The sequence below is a fragment of the Acinonyx jubatus genome, chromosome C2 (assembly GCF_027475565.1).
Source record: "Acinonyx jubatus isolate Ajub_Pintada_27869175 chromosome C2, VMU_Ajub_asm_v1.0, whole genome shotgun sequence".
Taxonomy (NCBI): Eukaryota; Metazoa; Chordata; class Mammalia; order Carnivora; family Felidae; genus Acinonyx; species Acinonyx jubatus.
The window spans coordinates 151,003,918-151,029,983 of NC_069384.1; the positions used below are offsets into that span (position 1 = coordinate 151,003,918).

The 26,066-nt window shown below is 40.2% G+C and overlaps 1 protein-coding gene across 11 annotated transcripts in view; it reads right to left on the reverse strand.

Moving 5' to 3' along the window:
• Positions 1 to 26,066, reverse strand: part of GOLGA4 (golgin A4) — a 118,829-nt gene that overhangs the window by 58,671 nt on the left and 34,092 nt on the right. For 9 of the 11 annotated variants that reach the window (XM_053221705.1, XM_053221704.1, XM_027040657.2 and 6 more), the window contains 8 exons: positions 19,570 to 19,884; positions 16,909 to 16,956; positions 15,271 to 15,327; positions 8,452 to 8,550; positions 7,583 to 7,712; positions 6,036 to 6,217; positions 5,662 to 5,745; positions 3,407 to 3,554 (listed from right to left, as the gene is read on the reverse strand). In XM_053221705.1, the coding sequence (XP_053077680.1) occupies positions 3,407 to 3,554; positions 5,662 to 5,745; positions 6,036 to 6,217; positions 7,583 to 7,712; positions 8,452 to 8,550; positions 15,271 to 15,327; positions 16,909 to 16,956; positions 19,570 to 19,884 (1,063 nt within the window). The remainder of the gene's footprint in view (positions 1 to 3,406; positions 3,555 to 5,661; positions 5,746 to 6,035; positions 6,218 to 7,582; positions 7,713 to 8,451; positions 8,551 to 15,270; positions 15,328 to 16,908; positions 16,957 to 19,569; positions 19,885 to 26,066) is intronic. The other 2 variants (XM_053221703.1, XM_027040655.2) reach the window with 2 other exon arrangements.

Consider the following 26,066-nt stretch of genomic DNA (forward strand, 5'->3'; position numbering starts at 1 on the left):
ATAGAACTGTTCTTTTTAAAATCAAAGCCATGCCGATTTCCTTGTCCTCTAACATATGGGAGGCATCACAGCTCATTTAGAAAAACTATTAGAACTAGTGCAATAGATTGTTTTCCAAGAAAAGTAGTGGGAAATGCACTTGACCTCGTTTGTAACTCCAAAATACGTGAGCCAAAAAAATAAACTATTGTCTACTGATGGCCACATGCCAAGAATTACTAAATAGAGTTAAATTTTTACGGCTAAAAATGCATTAGGAGAGTTTATATTCTCTTATAATTGTTTTATGTAGACAAATTTACTTCTAAAAATCTTTAACAACTACAAGCTTTAACGATGTTAATTAATGCTGTTAATGCTTCTTTCCCATGGCCAGCTTTTATGTGTTTAGCCTTTGAATTTTAAATTCAACAAAGAGAAAGACAAATATTTCACGGAGGAAGAGACTTCTCCAAGTGCCAGATAATGTTCACAGACCATATGGAACCTCTACTTCCTTTACAAACACCTTTTCCTACTCTCAGCACTAAATTGGAATTCTTCTGTCAATTGGCATAGGCATTTTCTATTTGAACTAAACACTGTTTTACATTTCAACAGTTCTGTTCAGACTCAAGATCAGTGCAAAACCAGCTTTCATTATAGATTGAAAGGGCAGTATCTTCAATGCAGAATGAGTCTGTTAAAACTTTCTGTCACGGTCCAATAATTGGGACTACAAATATAATTTCTAAAATATCTATAAAAACACTTACAACAAAGTGATCCAAAGACTTTCCAAAGTTAATGTCTCTATTAAATAACTTTAAATCATAATTCCCTCTTTAAGTACTTACTAAGTTTTGATATTTTTACAGTAACAGAAACAGAAAAGTTTCTCAACCTATAAGCTATGAAATATTTACACAAAATACAGTTTTATGAAAATGCCATTTAAAGACAAAATACAACCATGTTCTGAAGAAGCAAGAAAAGGAAGGCTATGCTAACTGATGAACTGACTGGAATAGGAGCCTGTGAAATGTTAGCCCTACATGTGAATTAACTACATATTTTGTCTACCTTTCTGTCACTTACCTCTTTCAACTTGATACTGGGTCATGGGTTTCTACCTCCTCCCAAGATACACTCCAATTTAAAAAAAAATTTAACCCCCTAAACAGTATTATTTTCTCTTGACTGGTTACATTAGTCAACAAAAACAGTCCTGAAAATGGTAAGGCTTGCTATGAGAAACTGAGACCATACATTAGGTTTTTTATTCACTGAAAGCAAACCTGTTTAACAATGTCTCACAACCCTCAAACTGCTTCCGGTAATTTTTCAGAGATTATATTCTGACAGTTGCTGTCAATTAATGCTCTCTGAAGGGATATTTTCTTGGGTTTACTGGGAACAAATTCATTAACTATATTCCCCAGATACTTACCAATAAAACACCTCAAAGAGATATTTATGAGCACATCTGGTGTCAACCAAATAGCTCTCTCATCCAATTCATTTCCCTCCTTAAATTTTATAATCTGGTTTCTAAAATCATTTTTGAAACTGCATCCTGGGAGTCAAATCCTCACCAAAGTTGAAGACCTTTCTTAAAATCTTCAACCTACCTCTCTCGCACTTCTGCAAACAGTTTTTATATTCCCCCAAAAGCACAACTATCCACAATTCCTGTGACTTCTTGTGTAACTTTTTCCCCTCTCGCTTATTTCTCTGCCAGACTCTACATTTCTACGGTTCGGAGCACAGACTCTGGACTCAAAATGAGTGGATTCAAAACCTACTACACACTCACTCTCTCGTGCCTGAATGTAGGCAAACTACTTAACTTCCACGATCGTGGGTTTTCCTATTTGTAATAATAGTACCTATTTCAAAGAAAATGAGGGGATTGAATGCATGTACACACCCGAGAAAATACAAGCAAAGCATTTATAAGAGCCTTGCCTAAGAAAAACTAAACGTTGGCCAACAGTCATAGTAGCAGCCGCGGCTGTGCTAACACACAGCAACCCACTGCTCGTACCGCGGCAAAACTCAACCCTTCAGAGAGATCAGCCGCTCTCTCCCACAGACGTCACCACGGGCTTCAACCTTAGGCTACGGAGTCCTGAAAAATGCCCTAGTGTCTTTTTCCAAATTCCTGTAAGTCACTTTCATTTGGAAAGCTCATGGCTGAGAAAATTCAAAGTATCCAAGCAAACCCCTCCTTTTACTCTATTCCTCAAATTCCCCGGTTAGATTTCCTATTCTGACTTCTCACTTTTCATTCAGTCTCCCCAGCTTCAAACCTTGGAGTCATCTTAGATTTCTGCTGTTTTTCTGCCCCTGAAAGTTGATCACACACCAAATTTGGCAGGTTCTACTCTTCCTCTCTTTTCCAGACCCATCCCAGCCAAGGTGGCCCAAGTTCTCAGTCCTTCACGCCCAGATTTCTGCCTTTGCTTTTTTAAGTCTGACTTCCCACTTCATTTCTTTTCAATATAAAACACTAGCTTCCATCACAGTATGCTTTCCTACGACTGGTTTCTTGTTGCCTTGTACACCAAAGTCTAAGCTGAGCTACTCACCTTTCAACATTTTAACAGTCCGTTCTTTCACAATCCAACTTCGTTTCCCACTCGAGCAAGAACTGTTTGCCGCCGATTCACACACCCACTCGACTCACCGTGCCTGCCGCTGACCTTGTAGTAACTGAAATGTGTGCTGCCCCCACCTCTCCGCCTAGGCCCCTTCTATTCATTCCTGGAGGCCCAACTCAACACTCACAGACTCACGAACCCGAAGTGCTCATTCACTCTGCTCTCTCCTCTCTTTCTTCATGTTACTCAGTATCGCACCTTGTGGAATACTATGCTGGTCTCTACACTTTCACGGCCTCCATTTGTTGTGACAAAACTAACTCTGCTATGTGTAAAGGCTTATCTTAGACTTTTTTCTATACTCTATCTTAAGCTCTTTGTTTACCCTAGAGCATCTGTAGGGCAGCAATTGTTTGCTGTGTACTGCTGTGCCTACTTGGGGAGTTCCAAAATTGTCAACCTGAAGTTTGATACTCCGAGGCAGTAGTCAGCAAACGTTTCTATAAAAGGGCCAAACGATAACCATTTTAGGCTTGGCGGGCCACGCGTGGTGTCTGTCACATATTCTTCTTTTTTCTAACTATAGAAAAACGTAAAAAGCATTCTAAGCTTGAGAGTCCTACAAATGGGCCATCCATGGGCTGGATTCCACCCACAGGCTGCAGTCCACCAGCCCCTTCCTCCTCTAAGGAACAGTTCGGTATCTTATACAGAATCTCTGTATCAGTATCAAAAGTTAACTAGTTTCTCTCAATGTTGTTTGGTTGATTACTTTACATGACTTTTGAGTTCTAACGTAAAACAAATAACCCCTGAGTTCTTACCAGCTCTTTCGGACTTTTCTTTCTGTTCCCGTAACTCCTCTCCCTGGGTAGTCATCTGTTTGATGCGACTACGAAGTTGAGCAATTTCTTCTTCTTTCATTTCCAGGGTTTCGTGCATCTGACGTTTCGTCTCTGCTATTACCATTCCCTAAACAGAAGTGCAGACACTGAAGTGTTTGCATAACAAAGCTGCATCATCGATAGCACATATCAAACTCACTTAAAAGGCAGAAAACCTAGTATTTCGTACTAAGTAGAGCATAAGAATTATTTTAGTATTTCACAAACTGAAGTGTGTGCTCTGTGCTCTATACTACACTATATACTATAACAACTCTGGTTACCCGGCAGATCAGGGTATTTGTTAATATGAAAAATTATTTTAATAGTAAGTTCAAACTTTTGAGTGTTAAAAACACATTTTAGTTAAAAGATTTATAATCTTCCTATAAGTGTTTGCTCCAATGTTCCCTATCTCAGTAACTAGTTTATAATGAACACAATACAGTCTTTTGTACTTGGCTCAGGGCTACCATGAACTATGGTTATCGATCTGTGCTGGAACATGGGAGAGCCTCAGAGGCCACTGAAGGCGGAAGGTTACTGCTGCCACAATGATGGGCCAAGACTGTGGTAGTCTGCCTGCTTTTTCTCTTTCCTCTTGTGCCAGTCTCTGGTGCCACCCCAACTCCTCCAATTTGCTAACTGCTACTGTCCTCCCACTCTCTGGATAATCTACACATGAAATGAAGGTCACTAAGGGGAAAAGGGATATTATGTATTATACATTATATATTATACACTGAATCGGTCATTTGCGACTAACAAAAAACAGGGTGGTTCAACTTGTCTCCTGAAAAATAAGATCTGGGGACAGCTATTTCATGATCTTAAGATTATGACTTGTGGGGTTTGTCAAACCTCGGTTTATGCTGTGACTCTTCCGGATGGCTGATATTAATGGACAGATACAAACCAAGTGAATGGGGATTATACAAAATTTCAAAACAAGATCGTCAACCTTCAGTTTCTTCAAAAACCAAATCACAATGGAGAAAAAGAGACACGGGGTGGGAGGGATGGGCAATGGAACCTACTGATTAAAAGAAGTCTTAAGAGTCACATGTCAACCAACTGCAATGAAAGAAACTTACTTAGATCTTGACTCACAGAGAAGGGGGAAAAAGTATGAGACGAAAGGCAAAATCTGAAACTAGATAGGTGGTGGTATTAAGGAATTATTACATTTTTAGATGGTGAACATGAAAATGTAGTTATATTTTTATAGAAATAAAAAGAGTCTTTTGTTTTAAAAATACATGAAAATACTTAGGGAAGAAATTATGAGACTTCTTGGATTTGCTCTACAACAAAGTAAATTCTGGGTTGAGGATAATAAGGGCTAGACATGTGCAGGCAAAACAAGATGAGCCCAGAGATGTCAACTGTTGAAGCTGGGTGGTGGGTTCGCTTTTTTTAAGGTGGGCCTTCATGAAGTGGATAGAGCTGGATCTAGCAAAATGACATCGGAGAATGAAAAGATTGCTAACACGTTTCAAAACTAAACAGCTCTGACATGTTCTTAATTGCCTGGTCACCTTAAATACTATAGCTATAATGTAGCATATTAAAGAAAACGGTGGACAACGTGAACCAACTGGGAGCTGCTTTAGAAAAAGAAACCAAGAACTTGGGGCTGAAAGACCTGGGTGGAAAGGATTCACCCATGAATTTTCAGTTGTCTTTGCTGCCATGGCCACAGCTGCTACTCCCTCTGTAAACTGCCAATCTCACCTGTACATCCTAAAATTTGTTGGCACAAACTTCCGTTTATACTAATACACACACTACCACTTCTTTACTTAAGGCAATTTATCTGAGAGATTAATCTGTTTCCATTATATTTGAAGACAATACTTAACATCATTCACTTTTAGTAACGTCTTACCTATAAAAAAAATTCAACGTTTCTCTGAAAAGTACTTAGGTACTGTAACTAGATTTATTTTGCAATAGTTACGCTAATCTATAAATCAAAACGCTTACTGGAATCAAAAAATGACAGAGAATCGGCTTCACATGATATACAACTAATGCTAACAGTTATTTAAATTTCAAAATTACAACAAAAAGATGTTTCAGGGAAGCAGCTGTAATAACTTTGGAAAGCATATGCCTGAATGCTTCTACCTGCTTCCAAAGTGAATTCTGGGGCCCCCTGAAAACTTTTAGTATCATAAGGTTTATTGGTTTACCTTATCTTGTTCAAGCTGTTCAATTAAGTTCTTTGCATCACGCAACTGAGTGATAAGTTTAGTCTTCTCAGCCATATGAAGCTCCTAAAAAAATTTTAAAAATTCATTTCCATCTCTAAGAAAGCTTCTCCTCACATGAGAACTCTACACATTTTATCTAATTTGGATATTTCTCAGTCCAGGAAGAGCAACGGCGCACAGGACGTCTGAAAAGGACGGTCAATGCTACAAATCCCAGGGCAACCGGGAGTCCTCTCCATACTGTGCACAGAAGAAGGGAAGGGCTTTGCAGGAGAGGGCGATGCAGGCCACGCTGGGGCCGGTGGATCTAGCTTTACAGGGTTACATTAAGCCAAACTCATTTGAGCTTTTACCTTCATCTTTTCTAGTTCTTGAAGCCTTTCATCTAGCTGTTCTTGCAGAGCTTCTTTCTCACTGGTTAGCAGCGCGCATTGTTCCTTATGCGACTGAATTGTTGCCTTACAACGCTGCAGGAGATTCTCTTGCCGCTTAACTCTCTGCTGAAGTACTTGCAGTGTTTTAGCAGAAGCTCCATCTATGGCGATCAATAAAGCAGCACGGGCAGGGGCAGTCAGTAAGGAACAGAAGGGCTCTCTGGGAACAGTTCCTCTGTTAGTACACAGGGGTGCACTCTCACCCCACGCTCTGCTGTCCTCTGAGCCGGACGGAGAAGAGAGGCCTACCCTTCCCAGCCTCTGCTCAGTCACTATTTGTATGGCCTGTATCTGAAGAAGCAGGGCAGTGCATTCACCTGACCTATGGTACAACCCCACCCCAAAGGGCACAAAACACCCAGTAGTTAACTAACTTACCAGAGTCCACCCTCCTTGAAAGACAGTTGGATGACCATCTTTTGTTATTCAAAAGTGCCCTCTGTGTCCTGGCTCCCATCCAAAGAGGATTAATAAGAAATTTTTCTAATGTATTCTCATCTGTTCCTGAGAGGAGTTCTGGTAAGTACAGCTTTCTACATTCTCCATACGTTTATGAGTAAAGTTTTCATACTCATAGGGGAATTTCAGGACCCTTTATAGGCTGGTTGCTCAGCACCTAACCTAATGGCTGTTCAGCACCTAACTCTGGCCCTGCGTGGACTAACGATTTGTCATAAGCATCTTTGAGAGAAAGACCTACTAAATAAAAAGTGGGGATTTTGCTGACTATGTACCTTAAAGCCTCAAAGAGTATGGAGGGCAACAATTGGATTGTGAGACAAAATTTACTATTCTTTCTTTTCTTTTTTTAATGTTTATTTATTTTTGAGAGAGAGAGAGAGAAAGACACAGAATGAGCGGGGAAGGGGCAGAGAGAAGAGGAGACACGGGCAGGCCCCAGGCTCTGAGCTGTCAGCACAGAGCCTGACACGGGGCTCAAACTCAAGGACTGTGAGATCATGACCTGAGCTGAAGTTGAACGCTTAACTGCCTGAGCCACCCAGTGCCCCTATGCCTTCTTTTCTAATTAGAAAGCAAATACAGGTATCTTTGAATGCAGAAATATTTAAGCAGTGTTACTTAAAAAATGAAATAGCCAGTGCCAAGAACAAATTCACTTATCTTAAACAGGATGGATCTGTTTATACGAAATCTAGCTACCACTATCAATAAAACAGCGTAACATCATGAATTTTAGTGTATGTGCTGCTGAAGTGAGCGCTAGAGTGAATTTTAATTACAACGAAGACGTGGTGCTACTCACAGGCTTTCAAGTCTTAAAACAACGACTTAGCTCCGTTCTCCTGAATAACCACAACAAACAAAGAACCAAAGTAACAAACACTCGTGCATCTTTCTGGAAATCGTAGGAGGACACTTTTCTACCTCAGCCCACATCATGCCCCGGAAACTCTCAACATCCTCCTCCAGCTTCTAAACTAACTTTTTGACAAGATGAAGCTTACCTACTGGCTCTATATCACTATCTGTGTTCTCTTTAGTGGCACCTTCAGCCTGTGGTTCCATCTGAGGACACGGTTTCGGTAAATCAACATTCATGGGGCCATTTCGTAACCGCTGTTTCAGCAGAGAAACCTAAAAAAGAAATGTGCATTAGAAAATAAGATGATAAACTACGGCGGTTTCTTTAAAAGAGAGAGGCGACAGAGTAAAGGATATTCTTTTTCACTATGATGGGGAGGGGTGGGGAATCAAAATAAAATGTTTACTCTTAAACGCCGTTGATTTTTTTAATTGCTATTTTCATTGATATCATAGCCAAACGACACAATAAATTTAAAAATTATACTGGAAAAAAAAAAAAAAAACTGAGGAAAAGCAAGACTTCTAAAAATAGGCCAGGGGCGCCTGGGTCGCTCAGTCGGTTAAGCATCCAACTTCAGCTCAGGTCATGAGTTCGAGACCCACATGGGGTCAGTGCTGCCCATGCAGAGCCCACTTTGGATTCTGTGTCTCCCTCTCTCTGTGCCCTCCCTCCCTCATGCTCACTCGCTCACTCTCAAAAATTGAAAAAAAAAAAAAAAATAGGCCATTTTGGGGCACCTGGTGGCTGAGCTCAGGTCATGATATCATGGTCCTGGGATCGACCCCATGTCAGGCTCTGTGCGGAGCATGGAGCCTGCTTGGGATTCTCTCCCCCATTGCCCCTCTCTGGCTCACGCATGTGCCCCCCCCCACACACACACACACACTCTCTCTCTCGCTCTCAAAAAAAAAAAAAAAAAAAAAGGCCATTTTGTAACATCTAGAGCCTCAAAACTCCCTTCATTTTTCTCTATCCAAACACCACACGCTTTTTCTTGTAATCTTTTACCTGAGTCTGGAGAACACTGATGTGCTGATCTTTTTCCTCTAAAGATGCATCAAACTCCTCTTGCAGACGTTTTTTCGCTTGTTGATCCATCTGCAGCTCCTAGAACACAAAGAGCTTTAAAGTAGTTTTCGGTAAAAAACAAAAAAATACAAACCTGAGGTTTTCAAAGCTCAAAAACATAATCAATCCAGATTTGCGTTTCTCTGAAGGTAAGGTATCAGCAACAATAACTGGAGAAGAATCAGCGCATAAAACGTTAGCATTTCTCCCAGCAGATAATTGTGTTCCTTCAAAGCCGCGAAGGTCCAAGAAGAAAGTGTATTTGTAGAGCTGGAATGACTGCTCTGTGATGTTAATAGTGTGGAGAGGACAAATAATTATTTCAGCTAAAAAATCTTTATCCGACTTTAAGACATCTTACTCCTTGTGCTCTCTTGATGCACTTGACCTAAAACTACATTGTTTTCTACCAAACAGAGAGCCAATACAACCTTCCTCCTCCCAATACCCAGAAGCAAGAGACAGCCAAAGTCAGAAGCTTCCTCATCTGTGAAACGAAAAGGCTGAACTAGCCGATCACCAAACTGAAAAATTTCAAGTTCCTGAAATTACTTAAAATGCTCCTTTCTTTGGGTCATTAGTGAGCCTTCCCAACTAAATCCAATGATCTTTACCTCTTTATTATAGCAGTCACCAATAATTCCCTTCTCAGATGAGGCACCTGCTCTCTGGGGCCTTAGGCTCCCGTCTACACTCCTGTCTCTTATTTTGCCCCACCCGCTTCACAGATTCTATTGGTATCTATCCGCCTTCAGTCCTGTGCCTTCGGTGCTTCTGACACTCACTCCGTTAGAATGCTAGAGATTACAGTCTGGAACCTATGAAATATCCCATCAAAACGCATCTATTTTTCTAGGATTCCTCCTTTTCTAGTTCCCCGAGCTCAAAATATTCACAGTCACATTTTACCTCCCTTTGTCAATCCCTGCGTACGATCAGATTCTTTTGCTGCTTTCACAATATTTGAGTGCTCTCGTTTTCCACATCCATAACTATAGTCCAGATCTTTATCGTTTCAATGACTAATTTCCTTCAGTAGCCTTCTAGAGAGAATTCTCACCTCAAGTCTTCCTCTGGTTTAATCCATCCCTTGCACACACTTTGGCTAGAAAATTTTCCCCAAACATCATTTTCAAGGACTTACCAAGCAACGCCCTCCTTCTGCGATGTTTCAAATTTCCTAGCTCTCAGAACACTGAACCACTAACTGTTCTCTATTCTCCCCCCCCCCACCTACACTGCCCCAAGACCCCACTGGCACTGCTCCTCGCACTAAAACTCCTGGCTTGACTCCTCCCACAGAACGAGTCTCCAAATGCCAGTCTTTTGAGTCAGGACAGGTCCACAATGAGGTCTGGACGGATCCGTGGTGAAATAACAAACACAAAGCCGGTGTAGACAGTTTTTCCTTCATTTAAACAACTGTCCTTTACTCTGAGAATATGTCTTTCCTACTCTTTTTTGTTATTAAAAAAAAAAAAAACAAAAACCTTTCAGGGCACCTGGCTGGCTCAGTTGGAAGAGCAGGCAACAGCTGATCCCAGGGTTGTGACATGGGTATAGAAATTACTTAAAAATTAAAAAAAAAAAAAAACCCTTTCACAAAACAATGACAATAAAAGAATCCGGTTCCTTATTCAATGTCCTACTTGAAAAAATAAAAGTTTGCAGCTCCCTGACAATTCTCCTTTCCCCTATATCTGGAAGGAACTAGAAGGTAATTTTTCAGTCCATGAAAGCCAAACAGTGTGGAAAGCACTGCCGTCCATGACTCCGCACAGGCCAATTCTTTATGATCCTTTACTCTCCTTAAAATTCATTTCTTCCAAATAATTTTCTACATCCTACCATACTAGACTCTGTTATATGCCATCTCTAACAGCCAACAAAAATTCCTCAATTTTTTTTTGAGAGAGAGCACGTGCACGCACACACACACACGCACACACACGCACACACACACATGCATGGGGGAGGGGAAAAGGGGGAGAGGGAGAAAGAATCTTAAGCAGGCTTCATGGTCAGTGCAGAATCTGACACAGGGCTCGATCCCATGACCATGAGATCATGACCTGAGCTGAAATCAAGAGTCAGACGTTTAACCAACCTAGCCACCTAGGTGTCCCCAAATTCCTCAATATATATGATGATTTTCAGGTTTTTAATGTTTTAACCTCTCCGTGTAGACAAGAAATCCTTGGATACAACAGCAGCATCTTTTAACCATACACTCCACTCCCTCCACTTGTCACTTTACCCTATCCTACTAAGTACTCCATAAACAATACAGACTACAGTTAAAAAGGAACTTAAGAACTGTCTACTTAGATCCTGACGACAGCCCACAGGCTGGCTAGCCAATTGTCCAACATTTCCTTGATAGGGATCTCACTACCTCTAGAACTGGACCCTAGTATCTGGGGTCATTTCTTACTTTAAAAATTTCTTCTGGAGCACCTGGGTGGCTCAGTTGGTTAAGTGTCTGACTTCGGCTCAGGTCATGATCTCATGGCTGGTGAATTCGAGCCCCACATCAGGCTGTGTCCTGCCAGCTCAGAGTCTCCATCTCTCTCTCTGCCCCTCCCCCATTCATGCTCTGTCTCTCTCGCTCTCTCAAAAATTAAATAAAACATTAAAAAAAATTTCTTTTGGGGTGCCTGAGTGGCTCGGTCAGTTAAGCATCCGACTTCAGCTCAGGTCATGATCTCACGGTTTGTGAGTTTGAGCCCCGCGTCAGGCTCTGTGCTGACAGCTCAGAGCCTGGAGCCTGCTTCGGATTCTGTGTCTCCCTCTCTCTCTCTGCCCCTCCCCTACTCATGCTCTGTCTCTCTCACTCTCTCAAAAGTAAGTAAACATTAAAAAAATTTTTTTTAATTTATTTTTGATTAAACCTTCAGGGTATATCTAATACTATTTGAACTTTTTAGCCAAATAATAATAAATGGCTCTATAATACTACTAAATATAACAAACTAATTCAATAATGTCCCTATTTTTGGCCATTCAGACTGTTAACAAATTTTGGCAAGTCTTGAAATGAACATTTTTATGCATATGATTTGAAAGGTCTTTCTGATTATACCCTTAGAGAGAAATCCTGATGAGTAGAATGTATCAAATATATTAACTATTTCACTATTTTTTATCTTTGCCCTATGCTACCCATTATGTTCAGATGTGATTTCAAGCTGCAAAAAATGAACCCTCCTCCCTAAAGTTAGCTTTGAGAACAGCAATTGCTTATAATAAACTGCATCCAGGTGAGCCTAGAAAAAGTACATGCCATGCACGGACAGAAGGACAGAGAAAGGAGGAAATATCTAGGATAGTGTCTTCATTTACTCCCCATTTACCTGGCCTTAAAAGGGAATCAGAACCCCATCTACTTGGATGAGCTCATGATATTCATAGTTCTATTAACTTTCTCATAATATGATATTCCTATTTAATATCTGTGGATGTTATAAGATTCAAGATCAGGCAAAGAAAATTACATGCTATCTGTTGGAAATGGTTTTGCTTACCTTTTTACTTATCTGATTCATTAACAAATGCCTAATATGCTAGAAATCAGCATAAGAATAAAATATACATACATATATGTATATGTATATACAGGACTGCTGTTTTGTTTTGTCATCCATCCAAAAAATATTAGGACAGATCTTCATGGATTCTACTCACGTGTATATGCATGAGGAAGAAATAAAATACTAAGCAAGCAATGTTTTCTGAATATCTTTTTTTATTACAGTTATTTGTTAGCTGCTTGTTTATCAAGAGAAACTATGCCATAACCGAGTATTCATGTTCCATAATTGAGGAACACAGATCAGTGACAAAATTCCATGGGACTCAACCCAAAGAAATTCTTTACATTCCAAAATCCTTTTGGCCCCTGAAAGATACCAGCCTTCCTCATCTCTTCAAAATCTTTCATGGAATCTTAATTTCCACAGAAATCTGCATAGGCCTTCTTTCTTGGTTCAGCCACAGCAAACTTACAGAAAGCTGCAACCCCCCAGGGATACAGTGAATATGCCAACAATAAGAAACCGCAGACGCTTAGCCAGAAGGCCTTGCATCTGAGGTTTCGTCAAAGCACTGGAAGTCATGGTAGTTCTCGATGCTAGCCTCAAACCCGACATCCTTCCTGATACCCTGAATATCTTCATATAACAAAATAAAGAAAATTATACTCTTGCCTGGTCTGAATCAATAAAGTACTAATGAACCTGCGTGTAACTTCTCTTCAGACTTTAATTCCAAAGAAACGAAATACTTTATGACTTACAGCACTTTGAATATTTAATTAAATACTAATCATGATTTTATGGATTATACTATTTAGCTGAAGGAAATTTTTTTGTTCTTTGTGAACAAAATTTTAAATATCCAGACCCTCACTTATCCATTTAGTATCTACATATAAATTACGGAATAAATCTCTCTTCATGTAACTGGAACCAGAGTTACAGTTCAGAAATAGATCTTAGCTACTAAAAAAATAGTGTAGAACTGTACCAAACAACAATTTATTCTATGGCCCCTAGACCCCTTGTTCCTCCTCTCTTCCCTTGGCCCAGCTGTCCCCTGGCCATTCCATTGATTACAGTCTTGACTAAAGACAGTGTGGTAGGCAGAAAATGGCCCCACAGATCCCAAGTCCTAATTCCTGAACCTGGAATATATCAGGAGAAGGTGCAGATGTGAATAAGTCAAGAGCCCCGAAACAGGAGATTATCCTGGATTATCTGGGTGGGCCCAATCTAATCTCATGGGTTCTTAAAATCAGAACCTTTCCCAATTGAGTTCAAAGAGAAGGGGAGAAGTGATTATGGTCGAATGGGCAGAGATGCAACATTGATAGCTTTGAAGATGAAGGAAAAAGGCTTTGCCACGTTCAAGGACCAGCTGGAAATGGCAAAGAAACAGACTGTCCCCTAGAACCTTCATTAAGGAACAGTCCAACTGACACCTTGATTTCAGCTGGGTAAGACTTGTGTCAAATTTCTGAGATTTGTGTTGTCTTAAGCCACTAAGGTTGTGGTATTTGTTGCAGCAGCAACAAAAAACTAACACAGGTAGGCAGATACTAAAAATAACTAAAACTTGTCAATCTGTGTCTCTGACAAGTATTTCCTAACAGGGTTTTCATTTTCACAAGGGTTAAAAGGAAAAGAATACATATGTAATGGCTTATGACCTAACAGTATACATATGGAAAAAGATCTTTAAATGGAGGGAAAACTGGAATAGTATATAAAAATTTACTTAACTAATTTCATGAATCATAATTGATGGTGGTAGTATTACAATTGTTATTCTAAGACGTGTTGTGTTTATAATGCTAGAATAAGGCCAATAAGTGATTTTGGGTCTTTTATCATCAGGTTCTTCCACACATGAACTGTAAGGAAAAGAAAGGGATCCAGGGGGTTGTGTAGATTCAAGGAGACTTTTCAAGATATACCAAAACAATTTTTACACAGGCAAGACTATTAGTCTAGAGGTGCACACTTCGGTGATAAAACCTTAGGGGTACCTGGGTGGCTCAATCAGTTAAGCGTTGGACTCTTCATCTGGGCTCAGGTCATGATCTCACGGTTTATGGGTTCGAGCCCTGTCTCAGACTCCATGCTGCCAGTGTGGAGCCTGCTTGGAATTCTCTCTCTCTCTCTCTCTCTCTCTCTCTCTCAAAATAAAGAAACTTTAAAAAAAAAAAAAAAAGCTCAGAGAGACACAAGGAAGTACAACACAAGTCAGTAGTTATTTTTGGAGAAAGGGACAGGACTATGACTTGGTTGGGAAACACACAGGGGCTCTTGGGATGACAAAGAACATTCTATTTCTTGACCGTGGTGGTGGTTATGATGTGTTCACCATACACATATAAGCCATATATTTTTGTGCATGATTTTCCATATTTGTTATACTTTACAGTTAAAATATTTTCACAATCAAAATATTTTTAAAATTTTACCATAAGCGATACAGGAGCGATATAGAATCCTATCCTCTAACCAATACAAGTCAATAATATCTGTTCTTCTCAAGACAGGACAGGAGCAGAAATGAGCAAAGTATGATTCCAAATGATAAATATTTGCCTGGATTCTAATACCTCATTGTAAAAGTTATCCCCCAAAATTATAATGAACATAATTTTTATCTAATTTTACCAAGATTATTGGTTAGGAAAAACAAAAAACAAGCCTGAAATACCTAATAGAGGAGACAGGTTAGCCTTGGAAGTTGCCACTGACTGTTCAAGCTGGCAAATGATATTCTACTGCTAACCATGATATTCTTTTTCTCTTAGGTTTATTTATTCATTTTGAGAGAGAGGGTGTGTGTGTCTGTGTGCACAGGGGAGACACAGAGAGAGAGAGGGAGGGGGAAAATCCCAGGCAGGCTCCTCACGTCAGCACAGAGCCGGACTCGTTAGAGCAGGGCTCCAACCCATGAACTGTGAGATCACGACCTAAGCCCAAACCAAGAGTTGGATGCTTAACCAACTGAGCCACCTAGGTGCCCCTAAATAAGATACTCTTATGTCATTAATTCCACCTACAGTACATACCTTAGGAAAACGACACAAATAGAAACTGCAAAAACCGATCGCTGATCTTATAAGCTGGGCTGTTTAGTTTTTACTCTAACTACCCAAGTGTAGATGAAACTCTCCCAACAAGTACAAGAGTTCTGATAAATGTAAGAGATTTAATTACTATTCTCGAAGTACTAATCACAACTTACCTCTCTTAACTCTCCAATTCTCCGAAGTGCTTTATCCTGACTCTGACTTAATATACCCTTCAATTTAAAAAGAAAAGAAGAAGTTGGTTCAAACAACTGCATGACATACTAATGAAAAGCAAGTAGAAAAAGAGCACAAACCATTGAACTTTATCTTTAACATCCTTTACACTGGGACTATGCAACCACAGTTCTCTACCGCCACTTAGTGGTAGAATTACATACATCTAGAACTAAAAATCCGTAGACAATTCATAGATACACAAGCAAGGTACCCACAGACTGTAGGAATAAGATGAACTTTTGAATATGAATTTATGAAATACTAATAATACAATGCATTAAAACAGAGCTACCCCTCATGTCAAAAGACCCCCATGTTCAAGAAAACATTAACAAACTAAAACCTCTATTTGTAATATCCTGATTTCCACATTTGTTATGGACAATGAGAACACTGAATCAGCAATAAATAATTGGTATGATCATTCTGAATTGATTATACTCCAGATCAAAGCCAGAAAATTTAATGTACTAAATGGAGATTATTATTTATAGCAGATTAAATATTTTACAATAATGCACATGGGGGAAATTAATTAGTGTCTTTAGATGGGACAAAATGCTAAACTGTTAATAAAATAATTTTTACTGTAAAAAATAAGACTATATTTTTGGTGCATGACTTTCTATATCTGTTATATTTTACCATTAAAAGACATTAAAATGTTTATCGTGATACAGCAGAGATAAAAAAATGCTATCCCCTAACAAAAATAAGCCTATATTCTCCATCTTTCTCAAGACAGGACAGAAACAGAAATTAATACAGCATGATTCCAAATGATAAATATTTATACATCTTATCACCGCAAACTGATGGTACCGTTTGAAGTGGAATGGATACTTCCCCTTAGCTCTGACCTGTGAATTATCACCTGGGATACCTGGTGGGAAATGTCTAGCCACAGAACAGGGTGACACAGTGGGGCTGAGGTGCGCCACCGAGAAGAGCTTCCTCTCTCCACATACTTAACCAAGAGCTTTACAAGCAGCAGCCTCAGGAAAAAACAGAGAAGATGCTTGTGTTTGGACCTTGATATAATGATAAGGAACAGAGATGTCTGCAGATATTTCAAAAATAGAAGGGAAAGCTTAGAAGGCTGTATGTCTCTACCACTAAAAACCAAGATGTGACTTGCAAATTGAGACACCAGAAAGCATGTTTGAAAGAGGCAAACACGCCTTAAATCCGAACCTCTTACACACCGCAGGGGATCCACAATTCAAAAAAGCCCATCCCAACCAGAAGTAAAAATCTCTGGAATTTCTCATTCACTCCCTTTATTAAAACAACGGGGTGCCTGGGTGGCTCAGCTGGTTAAGCGTGACTCTTGGTTTCAGCTCAGGTCATGATCTCAGGTCAGTTAGTGAGTTCGAACCCTGGAGAGTGATTCTCTCTCCCTCTCTCTGCCCCTCTTATGCTCTCTTTCTCTTTCAAAATAAATAAATAAACTTAAAAAAAAATACTTGGGTCACATGGAGAATTATTAAAAGTGAGGGTCAGAACTATCTTACTGTAAGACTCTAATTTTTAAATAATGTATGAATCAATATCACAGCCAAGGTATCACTTACTTGGAGCTTCTTCTTCTCTCTCTGAAGAGTCTGATAAGCTATAACAAACTAAAATAAAGAAAAAGTCACCAATAATATCAGTCATTCCTAAATAAACGAGTTATTTTATTTTATTTTTTTATTATTTTATTTTTTTATTTTTTAATAAATGAGTTATTTTAAATACTGCTAACACATCTCTTTATGAAAGTCAAACATACACAAATCAGGAGAATCCTTTTATAGATAATTCAACCTAATTAGATGCATATAGCGTACAGTCAAAATTAACAAATGAAATGTATTTCTAAAAAATAAAATATAACTTGACTGTATAAAGATATTAAATCTGTACTCGATTCCACCTCAGGCACATACATCTTTAAATCTCAGTACCCAATTATGATCAGAGCCAACTTGCCTAAAGGCACGAGGCTACTCCAACTGTAGCCACAAACCAGTACCATCAGCAACAGCATCCCCTGGGAGCTTGCTTAGGAGGAGAAATTCTTGGGTCCCACGCCAAACTAACTGAATGAGGCTGGAGTTGGGGGTGAGGGGAGGGATATGTGTTTATTTAGCAAGCTCACCGGGCGGTTTTTTTGCTTTGGGCTATTATAGACCATGTAATTCATCTCTAAAAGACTCTGATTATAGGAACTGTGATGAGGGTTGGGTAAAAATCTGAAGAAAGGGACTCGTAACCAATAGATGAAAACTGGTAATTTAGGTTCTGAAGAGATGCTTAACCATTAAACATTCTACACAACCTGATGAAATTATACACTAACAAATCTCTTAAACCTAGAGATTATATAGCCCTATTCATCTGAAAAATAAGCACATGGCTCCAATGGATTATTTGGACCCTACGTCAGAAGTACAAGAGGGCTCTGAAGAGACAGGCTGCAGCTTGAAGAGGAAGCACTCCCCTACTCCGCACCCTGCCATTCTCCTTGGAAGGTTGCTGTGTGCCCCTCAACGCATCTACTGATGCCTTGAGTTAAGAGGCAGGCAGTCACGGGAGGGGAGTCCATGCAATAAAGAATTAAAAAAAAAAAAAAATCTGCCTGACACCACAATCATCCTCCTCTTACTACCTTAAAATAGCTATTCTTATTCCCGGATAGGAAAACAGTGCTCAACAAGCGGGGAGTAGGAGAGGTGGGAAGAGTAAGCCAACAATGAGATGTCACTTACAGCACGATCTTATCCTGGTCACCTACAATGGCAAGGAAAGACAGACATGAAGACGATGTGCTCTTTTCATCCCTAAGAAGCTGCATGACTCTACTTGAGGGGGCACAGAAGGGTGGAAACAACCAGAAAGACCTAAGGTCTGTCAGCTGCTACCTGTGTGACTTTAAGCACATTTTCTTAATCTCTATGATGAAGTCTCCACGAGCCTCTCAACCCCATTCTACTAAATGAAGCTAATTAATATCTACTTCACAGAGAAGGTGCAAAATTCAATGGCACCGTAAACTTAAAATGCATAGTGTCTTGCATACGTTGATACTAATTACACTGCTGCCCCAGCTTTAAACTTAGAAGCAACAGGCAAGTTAGTAAAAATAACATAAGTCTAAACAACAAATAATTCAGGACGATTATTAACTTGGACAGAAATGAATAACAATAAATTTACGGGAAAAAGCAGCCTGATTCCACAAGTACCTCATGAGACAGATGCCTTTAATGCTATTTACATGTCTAGCTTCCAGCGAGCTGAGAGAGTTTAGCCTAATAATTCCTTCCTATTTTGTCAGCACTTTGTAGTTTTAAAAAGATATTTTACATATTTCGTCTAGGGGTTTCTGTTTTTATGTTTGGCTGCAAGGGTAAAACTAAGCATACTACAGCCGCGATCGAAAATGGCAGTTATGGCTAACATTATATACGGACCTTGAACCTTATTATTCATCAATTAAAGTTAACTATAATGATGAGTTAACTGGTAAGGCAATAAAACATTATGCACTGTCTAAAGAAAAAAATTCCATGGGCGACTCGCCCCAGAAAGGCTTTCCTAAGGAAGAAGAGTTTTCACTGCACAGGACAGGGAGGCAAACTAATACAACCCAGCCCAAAGGGAAGAGCGGAAAAAAGATGGAATGGGACTGCTTCCTTCCTCTCTTAGACCACACAGACAGTGCCATCCTCAAGGGATTTAGCAATTAAAGATTCATCTGAGGTGAAGTTTAAATGCAGGTATAATGAGAGTGAACCAAATGTGTCAGAAAATCGGACCACCTAAAACATAATTATAGGGTAAGCAGCGATGGAAGTCTGGTCGGCAGAAGAGGTCACTTCGGAACCACAGCAGTTAGAAGATGAACAAGAAAAGGGGATGTGAGGAGGAAAGATGATGCGCTCTGCACTGGGGGAGGGGGTGCAAGCAATGTTGGGGAGGGGGCTGGGGGAGAAGAGGGGCACGGAAGGTGCAAACCGGAAATGATCTTCTCCAAAATTTGACTAACGGTCTTGCCAAAGGGGTTCTGTACACCTGAAAATCTTTAGATAATGCCAGAGACCAGCCATGATAATCAGCGGATATGGGGAATCGATGGTTTAGCCAACCACAAGAGTAAGAGCCATACAGTAATATGAACTAGACAGAGAACAAGAGGGAAATTTTTCGTATTGGCAAAAAAAAAAAAAAAAAAAAAATCATGCTCCTACCTCGGAACATTTTCCTTTGTAGCTATTCAACCTTCGTTCCATTTTTCGCAAGCACTGAATCAACTGTTCTTTGTTGAGACTGTCTAAGTTAGGGAGTGAGTCTTCTGGTTCACTCTCCATATCAGAGGATGGATCAAAGGTGGCCGCAGAAAAGTCCAGGTCAAATCGATTCAGGGACTCTCTGGAAGACGTTCGTACCAAAGACTCTTTAGAAGAAGATCTGAACAGAGACTCCTTTAGTGGACTTCGAAACAAAGACTCCACTGAAGGTACCCGGAGCTGGAGCTTCTGTGCAAAAGACTGCGTGTCACCTGACTGCAACCAAAACCCGACAAAATATGTGGTTAAAATGCACATTTAGACTTCTAGTATTCCCTATCACCACCAACACCAGTAACCTATTAAAAGCTCTAACAAATGCAATTTACATTCCTGACATTTTGCATAACACACTGTTTTCTGGAAAACAAGAGACACCTGGTTATTTCTGAAAAAGCACTGGACCTGGAGTCAGAGGGCTGGGATACAGGTCCCAGGTCCATCACCAAGCAGTGGAACGACCTTCACTTAGTCACTTCCCTTCAGTTTGCACATCTGTAAAAAAGGAGGATGCCATGCTTTCCCAGCCGACCTCCCCGGTGTGCCGTGAACGTCTGTCCACTCAACTAGAAGATCCTCGGAAGCAGTGATGTCTGTATCACCAGTATACACACCCAGTGCCTAAAAGGGGGGTATATATATGTTGTGAAGTGTGTGGCTAGAATCAAGTGGGCTTTACCTTGAGTCTCCATGAGGTGCTGATTCCTCTTTAACACAAGAGGGGACTGGGGGAAGGGGGAGGGGTATGCTTAGTGAGCCCACTCTGTTCACTAAGAGAATGCCAGGCAGGGTTGACTAGTGACATCCAGCTCGGTGTAATTACCGTTCTGTCTACTGAGAATAAAAATGAGCATTAAAAAGTCACGGAGGACGACTCAAAAATCTGAGCTAGAATCCCTCCGCACAAATCAGTAAGTCTGATGTTAGAAACAGTAATAAGCAAGAGCTGTTCTCTTAATTTGAATGATGTGTTAATTTGAGTAGTAACAACGAAAAATAACATAATTCAACAAAATGCTCCAAACTGCATTGTTTTGTTCAGGGGACAGCAGTATTTAACAGGTGTTTCCTAGGAACTCATTCTCATCAGTGTGCCACAGGGTCACCTGCTAGATCTCAGCAATGCCAGGAATGAATGCCCACGAAAGACAGAGGCCATGTGTGGGCAAAAATTACAGGAAAATAAAAATATTCTCTTTAGTATACAATTTAAGAAAGCAAACCAGGAAAACTTTACTCATGGATGCTAGAGACTTGGTATCAGTATTAGGCAAGGCGGGAGTGAGGGGAGATAACATGCCCCTCCCCCTTCACATGCACAGAGATTTCTCACAGGTGATTTATAATAGTAAAAACCGGAAACCCAAACGTACACCCACTAGAGGATACGTCATGTGCATTACAGTATATGAAAAGAGGTTCAAGACATACTATTAAATGGAAAAACACCACGTTAGAAAAGAATACGCACACTGTGAGCTCATTTTGATTTAAAGCAATTACAGGTACTTTTCCATATGCAGTATATGTATTTACACAAACACCCTTCTATCATAATGTGCAAGTTTACCTTTATGGGGGGTGGAGGGATGGAGAAAGTCTTAAGGGAGAGGAGGGACCCTCATGCTCAAAACCTTTTAAGAACTGCTTTACTGATACTCCACGACCAGCCACTTCTGACCTATGCAAAAAGTGCTTTTCACTTCACACAGACGGTGAGTTGCCCTAGGACAAACAAGTGAAGCAAGTTCGAATTACACTAGAAACAGTTGTTGTCCTAGGGTCAGCCAGCAGCTAAAGAACAATGTCAAAGGCACGTCCTCGCAGAAGCTGATAAACCTGGCAACAGCCACCCCGGTACATTTGCAAGTGACACGTTTGAGTGTAGGGATTCGGCCTGTGGCCTATCGAATTAGGGTGCCTAAGTTCAAATCCTGGTTCCCCCAGTATGTTCGACATGACCTTGACCAAATTACTTAACTTCACTAGTCTTCTTTCTTCCTCTTTAAAATGGGGATGATAAAAATAATTCTATGACGATGATGATAATACTACCCACCTCAGACGGATGCCACAAGCACTGAGTTAATACAGGCAAAGTGCTTACAATGTAGCAAATACTCAATATACATTAATAATCATTACAATCATTAGAGAAAGGAGACTAAAATAAAAGACAAACTTACAAATGAGAATGTCATACACAAGCTTCTGTGGCAGACCCTTTCATATGATGCAGTAGCTAAGAGCATAGGCTATGAAACCATGAAAGGGCGGGCCTACGCCAGCCGACTCCATCTTGTTCTGTGTCCTTCACCTTGACCACACCTCCTCCCCTTGAGTAACCCCCCCCTCATCTGCCTAACAGGACTCGACCCTTCCCCAGGACCCTTCCCCAGCCAATCGGCTGAGGCCATAGCCATTACCTCACCAACTGCCCCCAGGCCCCAATAAAACCTTTGTCCTTTTGAAACTCGCTCTCTTTCCCTGCTATCTCACCACTGCGTCGGTGCAGGTAGGGGATTGAGCTCGAGCTAGCTCGAATAAAGGCTCTTTGCTTTTGCATCGGACTCGGCTCCCTAGTGGTCTTTGGGGATCACGACTTCTGGGCATAACAACCAGACCTCTTGGGCCCAAGTCTTAGCTCTGCCATTACTGGCACTATGACCTTGGGCAAGTTACCTGACCTTTGGTGCTTCTGCTTCCTCATATGTAAAATGCACTCATCGCACAGGGGAGTTGTGAAGGGCAATAAGTCAATGCACAGTACTTCAAGGTAAGACTGGCTTAAGGTAAACAACAAATACTGGCTACCACCTGATATCTAATTCTCCTGTTTTTCTTTTTACCAGGACCCAGTTTTGTTCAAAGTAATACTCACCTTCCCAAACACAAATTAAAGCCACATGAGACACCACCACCCAGCCACCAGAATGGCTAAAATTAAAACTATGGAAAATACCAAGTATTGGTAAGGATATGGAGTAGTCCACTTTGGAAAACTACTTGTCGGTATTTACTAAAACCAAACACAAGTACATAACCTGAATCAGCAATTTCATTACTAAGTATGGACTCAGTGGAAATGTGTATGTATGTTCAGCAAATGATAAACTAGGAAGTTTACAGCAATCTTATTCAAAATAGCCCCAGGGGCACCTGGGTGACTCAGTCGGTTAAGCATCCGACATCCGACTTCGGCTCAGGTCATGATCTCAGGGTTTGTGGATTCGAGCCCCGCATCGGGCTCTGTGCCGACAGCTCGGAGCCTGGAGCCTGCTTCGGATTCCGTGTCTCCTTCTATCTCTGCCCCTCCCCAACTTGTGCTCTGTCTCTGTCTCTCAGAAATAAATAAATGTAAAAAAAAAAAAAAAAATAGTCCCAAACCTGAAGCTACTGTTGATGCCTATCAATAACCGAATGGATAAATTGCAGTCTGTTCACCAACGGAATACTAGACAGCAGTGAGAATGACTTACAGCCACAACAATATAGACGAATCTCATAAAGCATTGAGCAAAAGAAGACAGACAAAAGGATACTCATTTTTATTCCATTTACATGAAGTTCAAAAACAGAAAATTAACCTAGACGTCAGGGTGGTCGTTATCCTTGGGAGTCAGAGCAGGGAATGGAAGCGACACTGGTAATTTCTGTGTCTTGATTTGGAGCATTGGCTACAAAGGTGTGCTTGATGTGTAAGCATTCAGAAAGCTGTATAAGGTGTATGTCATACTTTTCTGTATACATTATATTGTGATATATTTCAATTAAACGGGTTTTTCTAATTAGCTTTTCCCAGACCCTGTTTCATCTAGGAGGGGGCCAGGAGACTAAGTTCAGCCAATAAGGCACGATACATGGAAATCTATACAATGGAACCTTCTAGGAGACAGATGATTTTCTTCATAACAAGGAATATGCCTTTTCTCTTTGCCTTGAGTCTTTCCTTCTGTCTAGAATGAAGATGCAACTCTTGGAGGGCAACCTGTAGTTCTGAGGGCGAAAGGCAGTGGTAAAGGATGTGGGGGGACAAGAAGCTAACTGGAGAAGGGCCCTTAAAGACTGTTTATCCTCAAGCTTTCTGATATGTGAAAAAAATACACTCCCACTGGTGCCAAATGTTGTCAGGTTTCTGATATCAAAGACATTCACGGATTTGGAATTCATTTTTGAAAAAACTGATGGGGGGGTAGGGAAGGAGAAATGTATACACCAAAATAAGTGAACATATCAAGAGTTACTTTTAATTCCTTTCTGTCTCCCCCATTTGACCCCGTTGTCAATCCCTCCTTTTTATTCCCCCAACACTATTCTTATTCAGAACCTTATCCTCTATAAGCTGGATACCAGCAGCAGTCTTCCGTTCCCCTGCCTCTAATCTCTTACCCTAATCTGCCCTGTCACACTGTCACCAGAATTGTCTTCCTAAAACATCATTTAGATCATTTTGTTCCAATTCTTAAACTGGATTCCCATTTAATATAAGGTTCAAGATCCTGAGCTTATATTCAAGGTTCCCATCTCCCAAGACCCATTTCTCTATAAACTCACCCCTCCATGTACCAAAAACCTGAGTCACAACAGGCAACTTCCCGCCCCCTTAACAAATGCATCAGTGTGTGCCTCTGTACCACTGCCCATAATTTCCCTGCATATGAAAATCCAGACATCCTTCAAAACTCAGCTCAAATGGCCGCTTTTCCAAGAAACCTCAGATCTCACTCATCAGAAACAACCTTTCTTTATGGCCTAAGCTTTTACCAGAACCATTCCTGGAGCACTGACTGCATTCTGACTCACCATTAGTTACTTACATACTGGTGTAACAACCAGCTGAGTTGTTTATGCCCCAAAATAACTACGGTCACTTACAGCACTAAGTAACTAAGTCACTTCTAAGTGACTAAGAACACAGACTCTGAACCGAATTCCCTGATTTGAATCCCAGTTTCACCACTTACTAGTTTTAAGACCTCTGTGTTTTAATTTTTCTCATGTGTAAAATGGAAATAACAACAGTCCTGCCCAGTAGGATTGTTATGAGAATTAAATAAATGAAAACATTTCAAATAGTGTGCTATATGCAGTAAGCACTAAGTAAGTTTTCCTGCCGTTATATCTGCTACACACATACCCTCACCTCTAAATATGCTCATTTCTTAAAAAATTTTTTTCTACATTTACTTATTTTTGAGAGACAGAGAGAGACAGCATAAGCAGGGGAGGGGCAGAGAGAGACGGAGACACAGAATCAGAAGCAGGCTCCAGGCTCTGAGCTGTCAGCACAGAGCCCGGCGTGGGGCTCAAACCCACGAACCGTGAGATCGTGACCTGAGCCGAAGTCAGACGCTTAACCAACTGAGCCACCCAGGCACCCCTAAATATGCTCATTTAGAAAAGAATCCATATTCTCTATCTCTGTCTCCTTGCCACAATGCTTTCCATAAAGTAGGTACTTAGTACACATTTGTTCAGTTAGGCCTTAATCTGGCAATATGATAATGATGATCCAATAAGAGATATTTAAACATTCCATGCTTGGTCAAAAGGATATATAACAAAAACATCATTTTATATATACAGTATATGTTATTCTAGAAATCATCAAAACATATTAGTACACAATCAATAACAGTCAAAAAGAAAAAGAAAGAAAAACATACATCCACAAAAAGATTTCTACAATAATGCTCGTAGTAGTTCTATTCATAATAGTTGAAAACTGGAAACGGCCCAGGTGTCCATTAACAGGTAATAAACTGTTCAAAGGGATTCTACACAGCAATAAAAAGGGACAAACTACTGATAACCACAACAACATGGATGAAATTCCAAAAACACTGCGGTGAGTGAAAGAAGCATTCTACAAAAGAGTACGTACTACATACATGAGGCTACTATATAAAGTCCTAAAACAAGCAAAACTAGTCCCCCGCGGTTTGGTGGGAAAAAATTTTAAGAGATTGCCTTTAGGAGGAAGAAGAACCATAAAGGAACTTTCTGGGGTCTTGATAATGTTCTGTAATCTCTGTATGGGATTAACATATGGCTTCAGCATACACATTTGTTAAAACTCGGGTCGATGCACACTTGAGGTCTGTACATTTCACTTTATGTAAAATTTACCTCAAAAAAGAAAACACAACTCCTAGAAGAAAAAGGCAGTAAGCTCTTTGATATCAGTCTTAGCAGTATTTTTTTTGGACCAGTCTCATTAGGCAAGGATAACAAAAGCTAAAATAAACAAATGGGATTACATCGAACTAAAAGGCTTTTTGCACAGTGAAGGAAACCATCAACAAAATGAAAAGGCAACCTACTGAATGGGAAAAGGTATCTGCAAATCATACATTTGAAAAGGCACTAACATCCAAAATATATAAAGACCTTACACA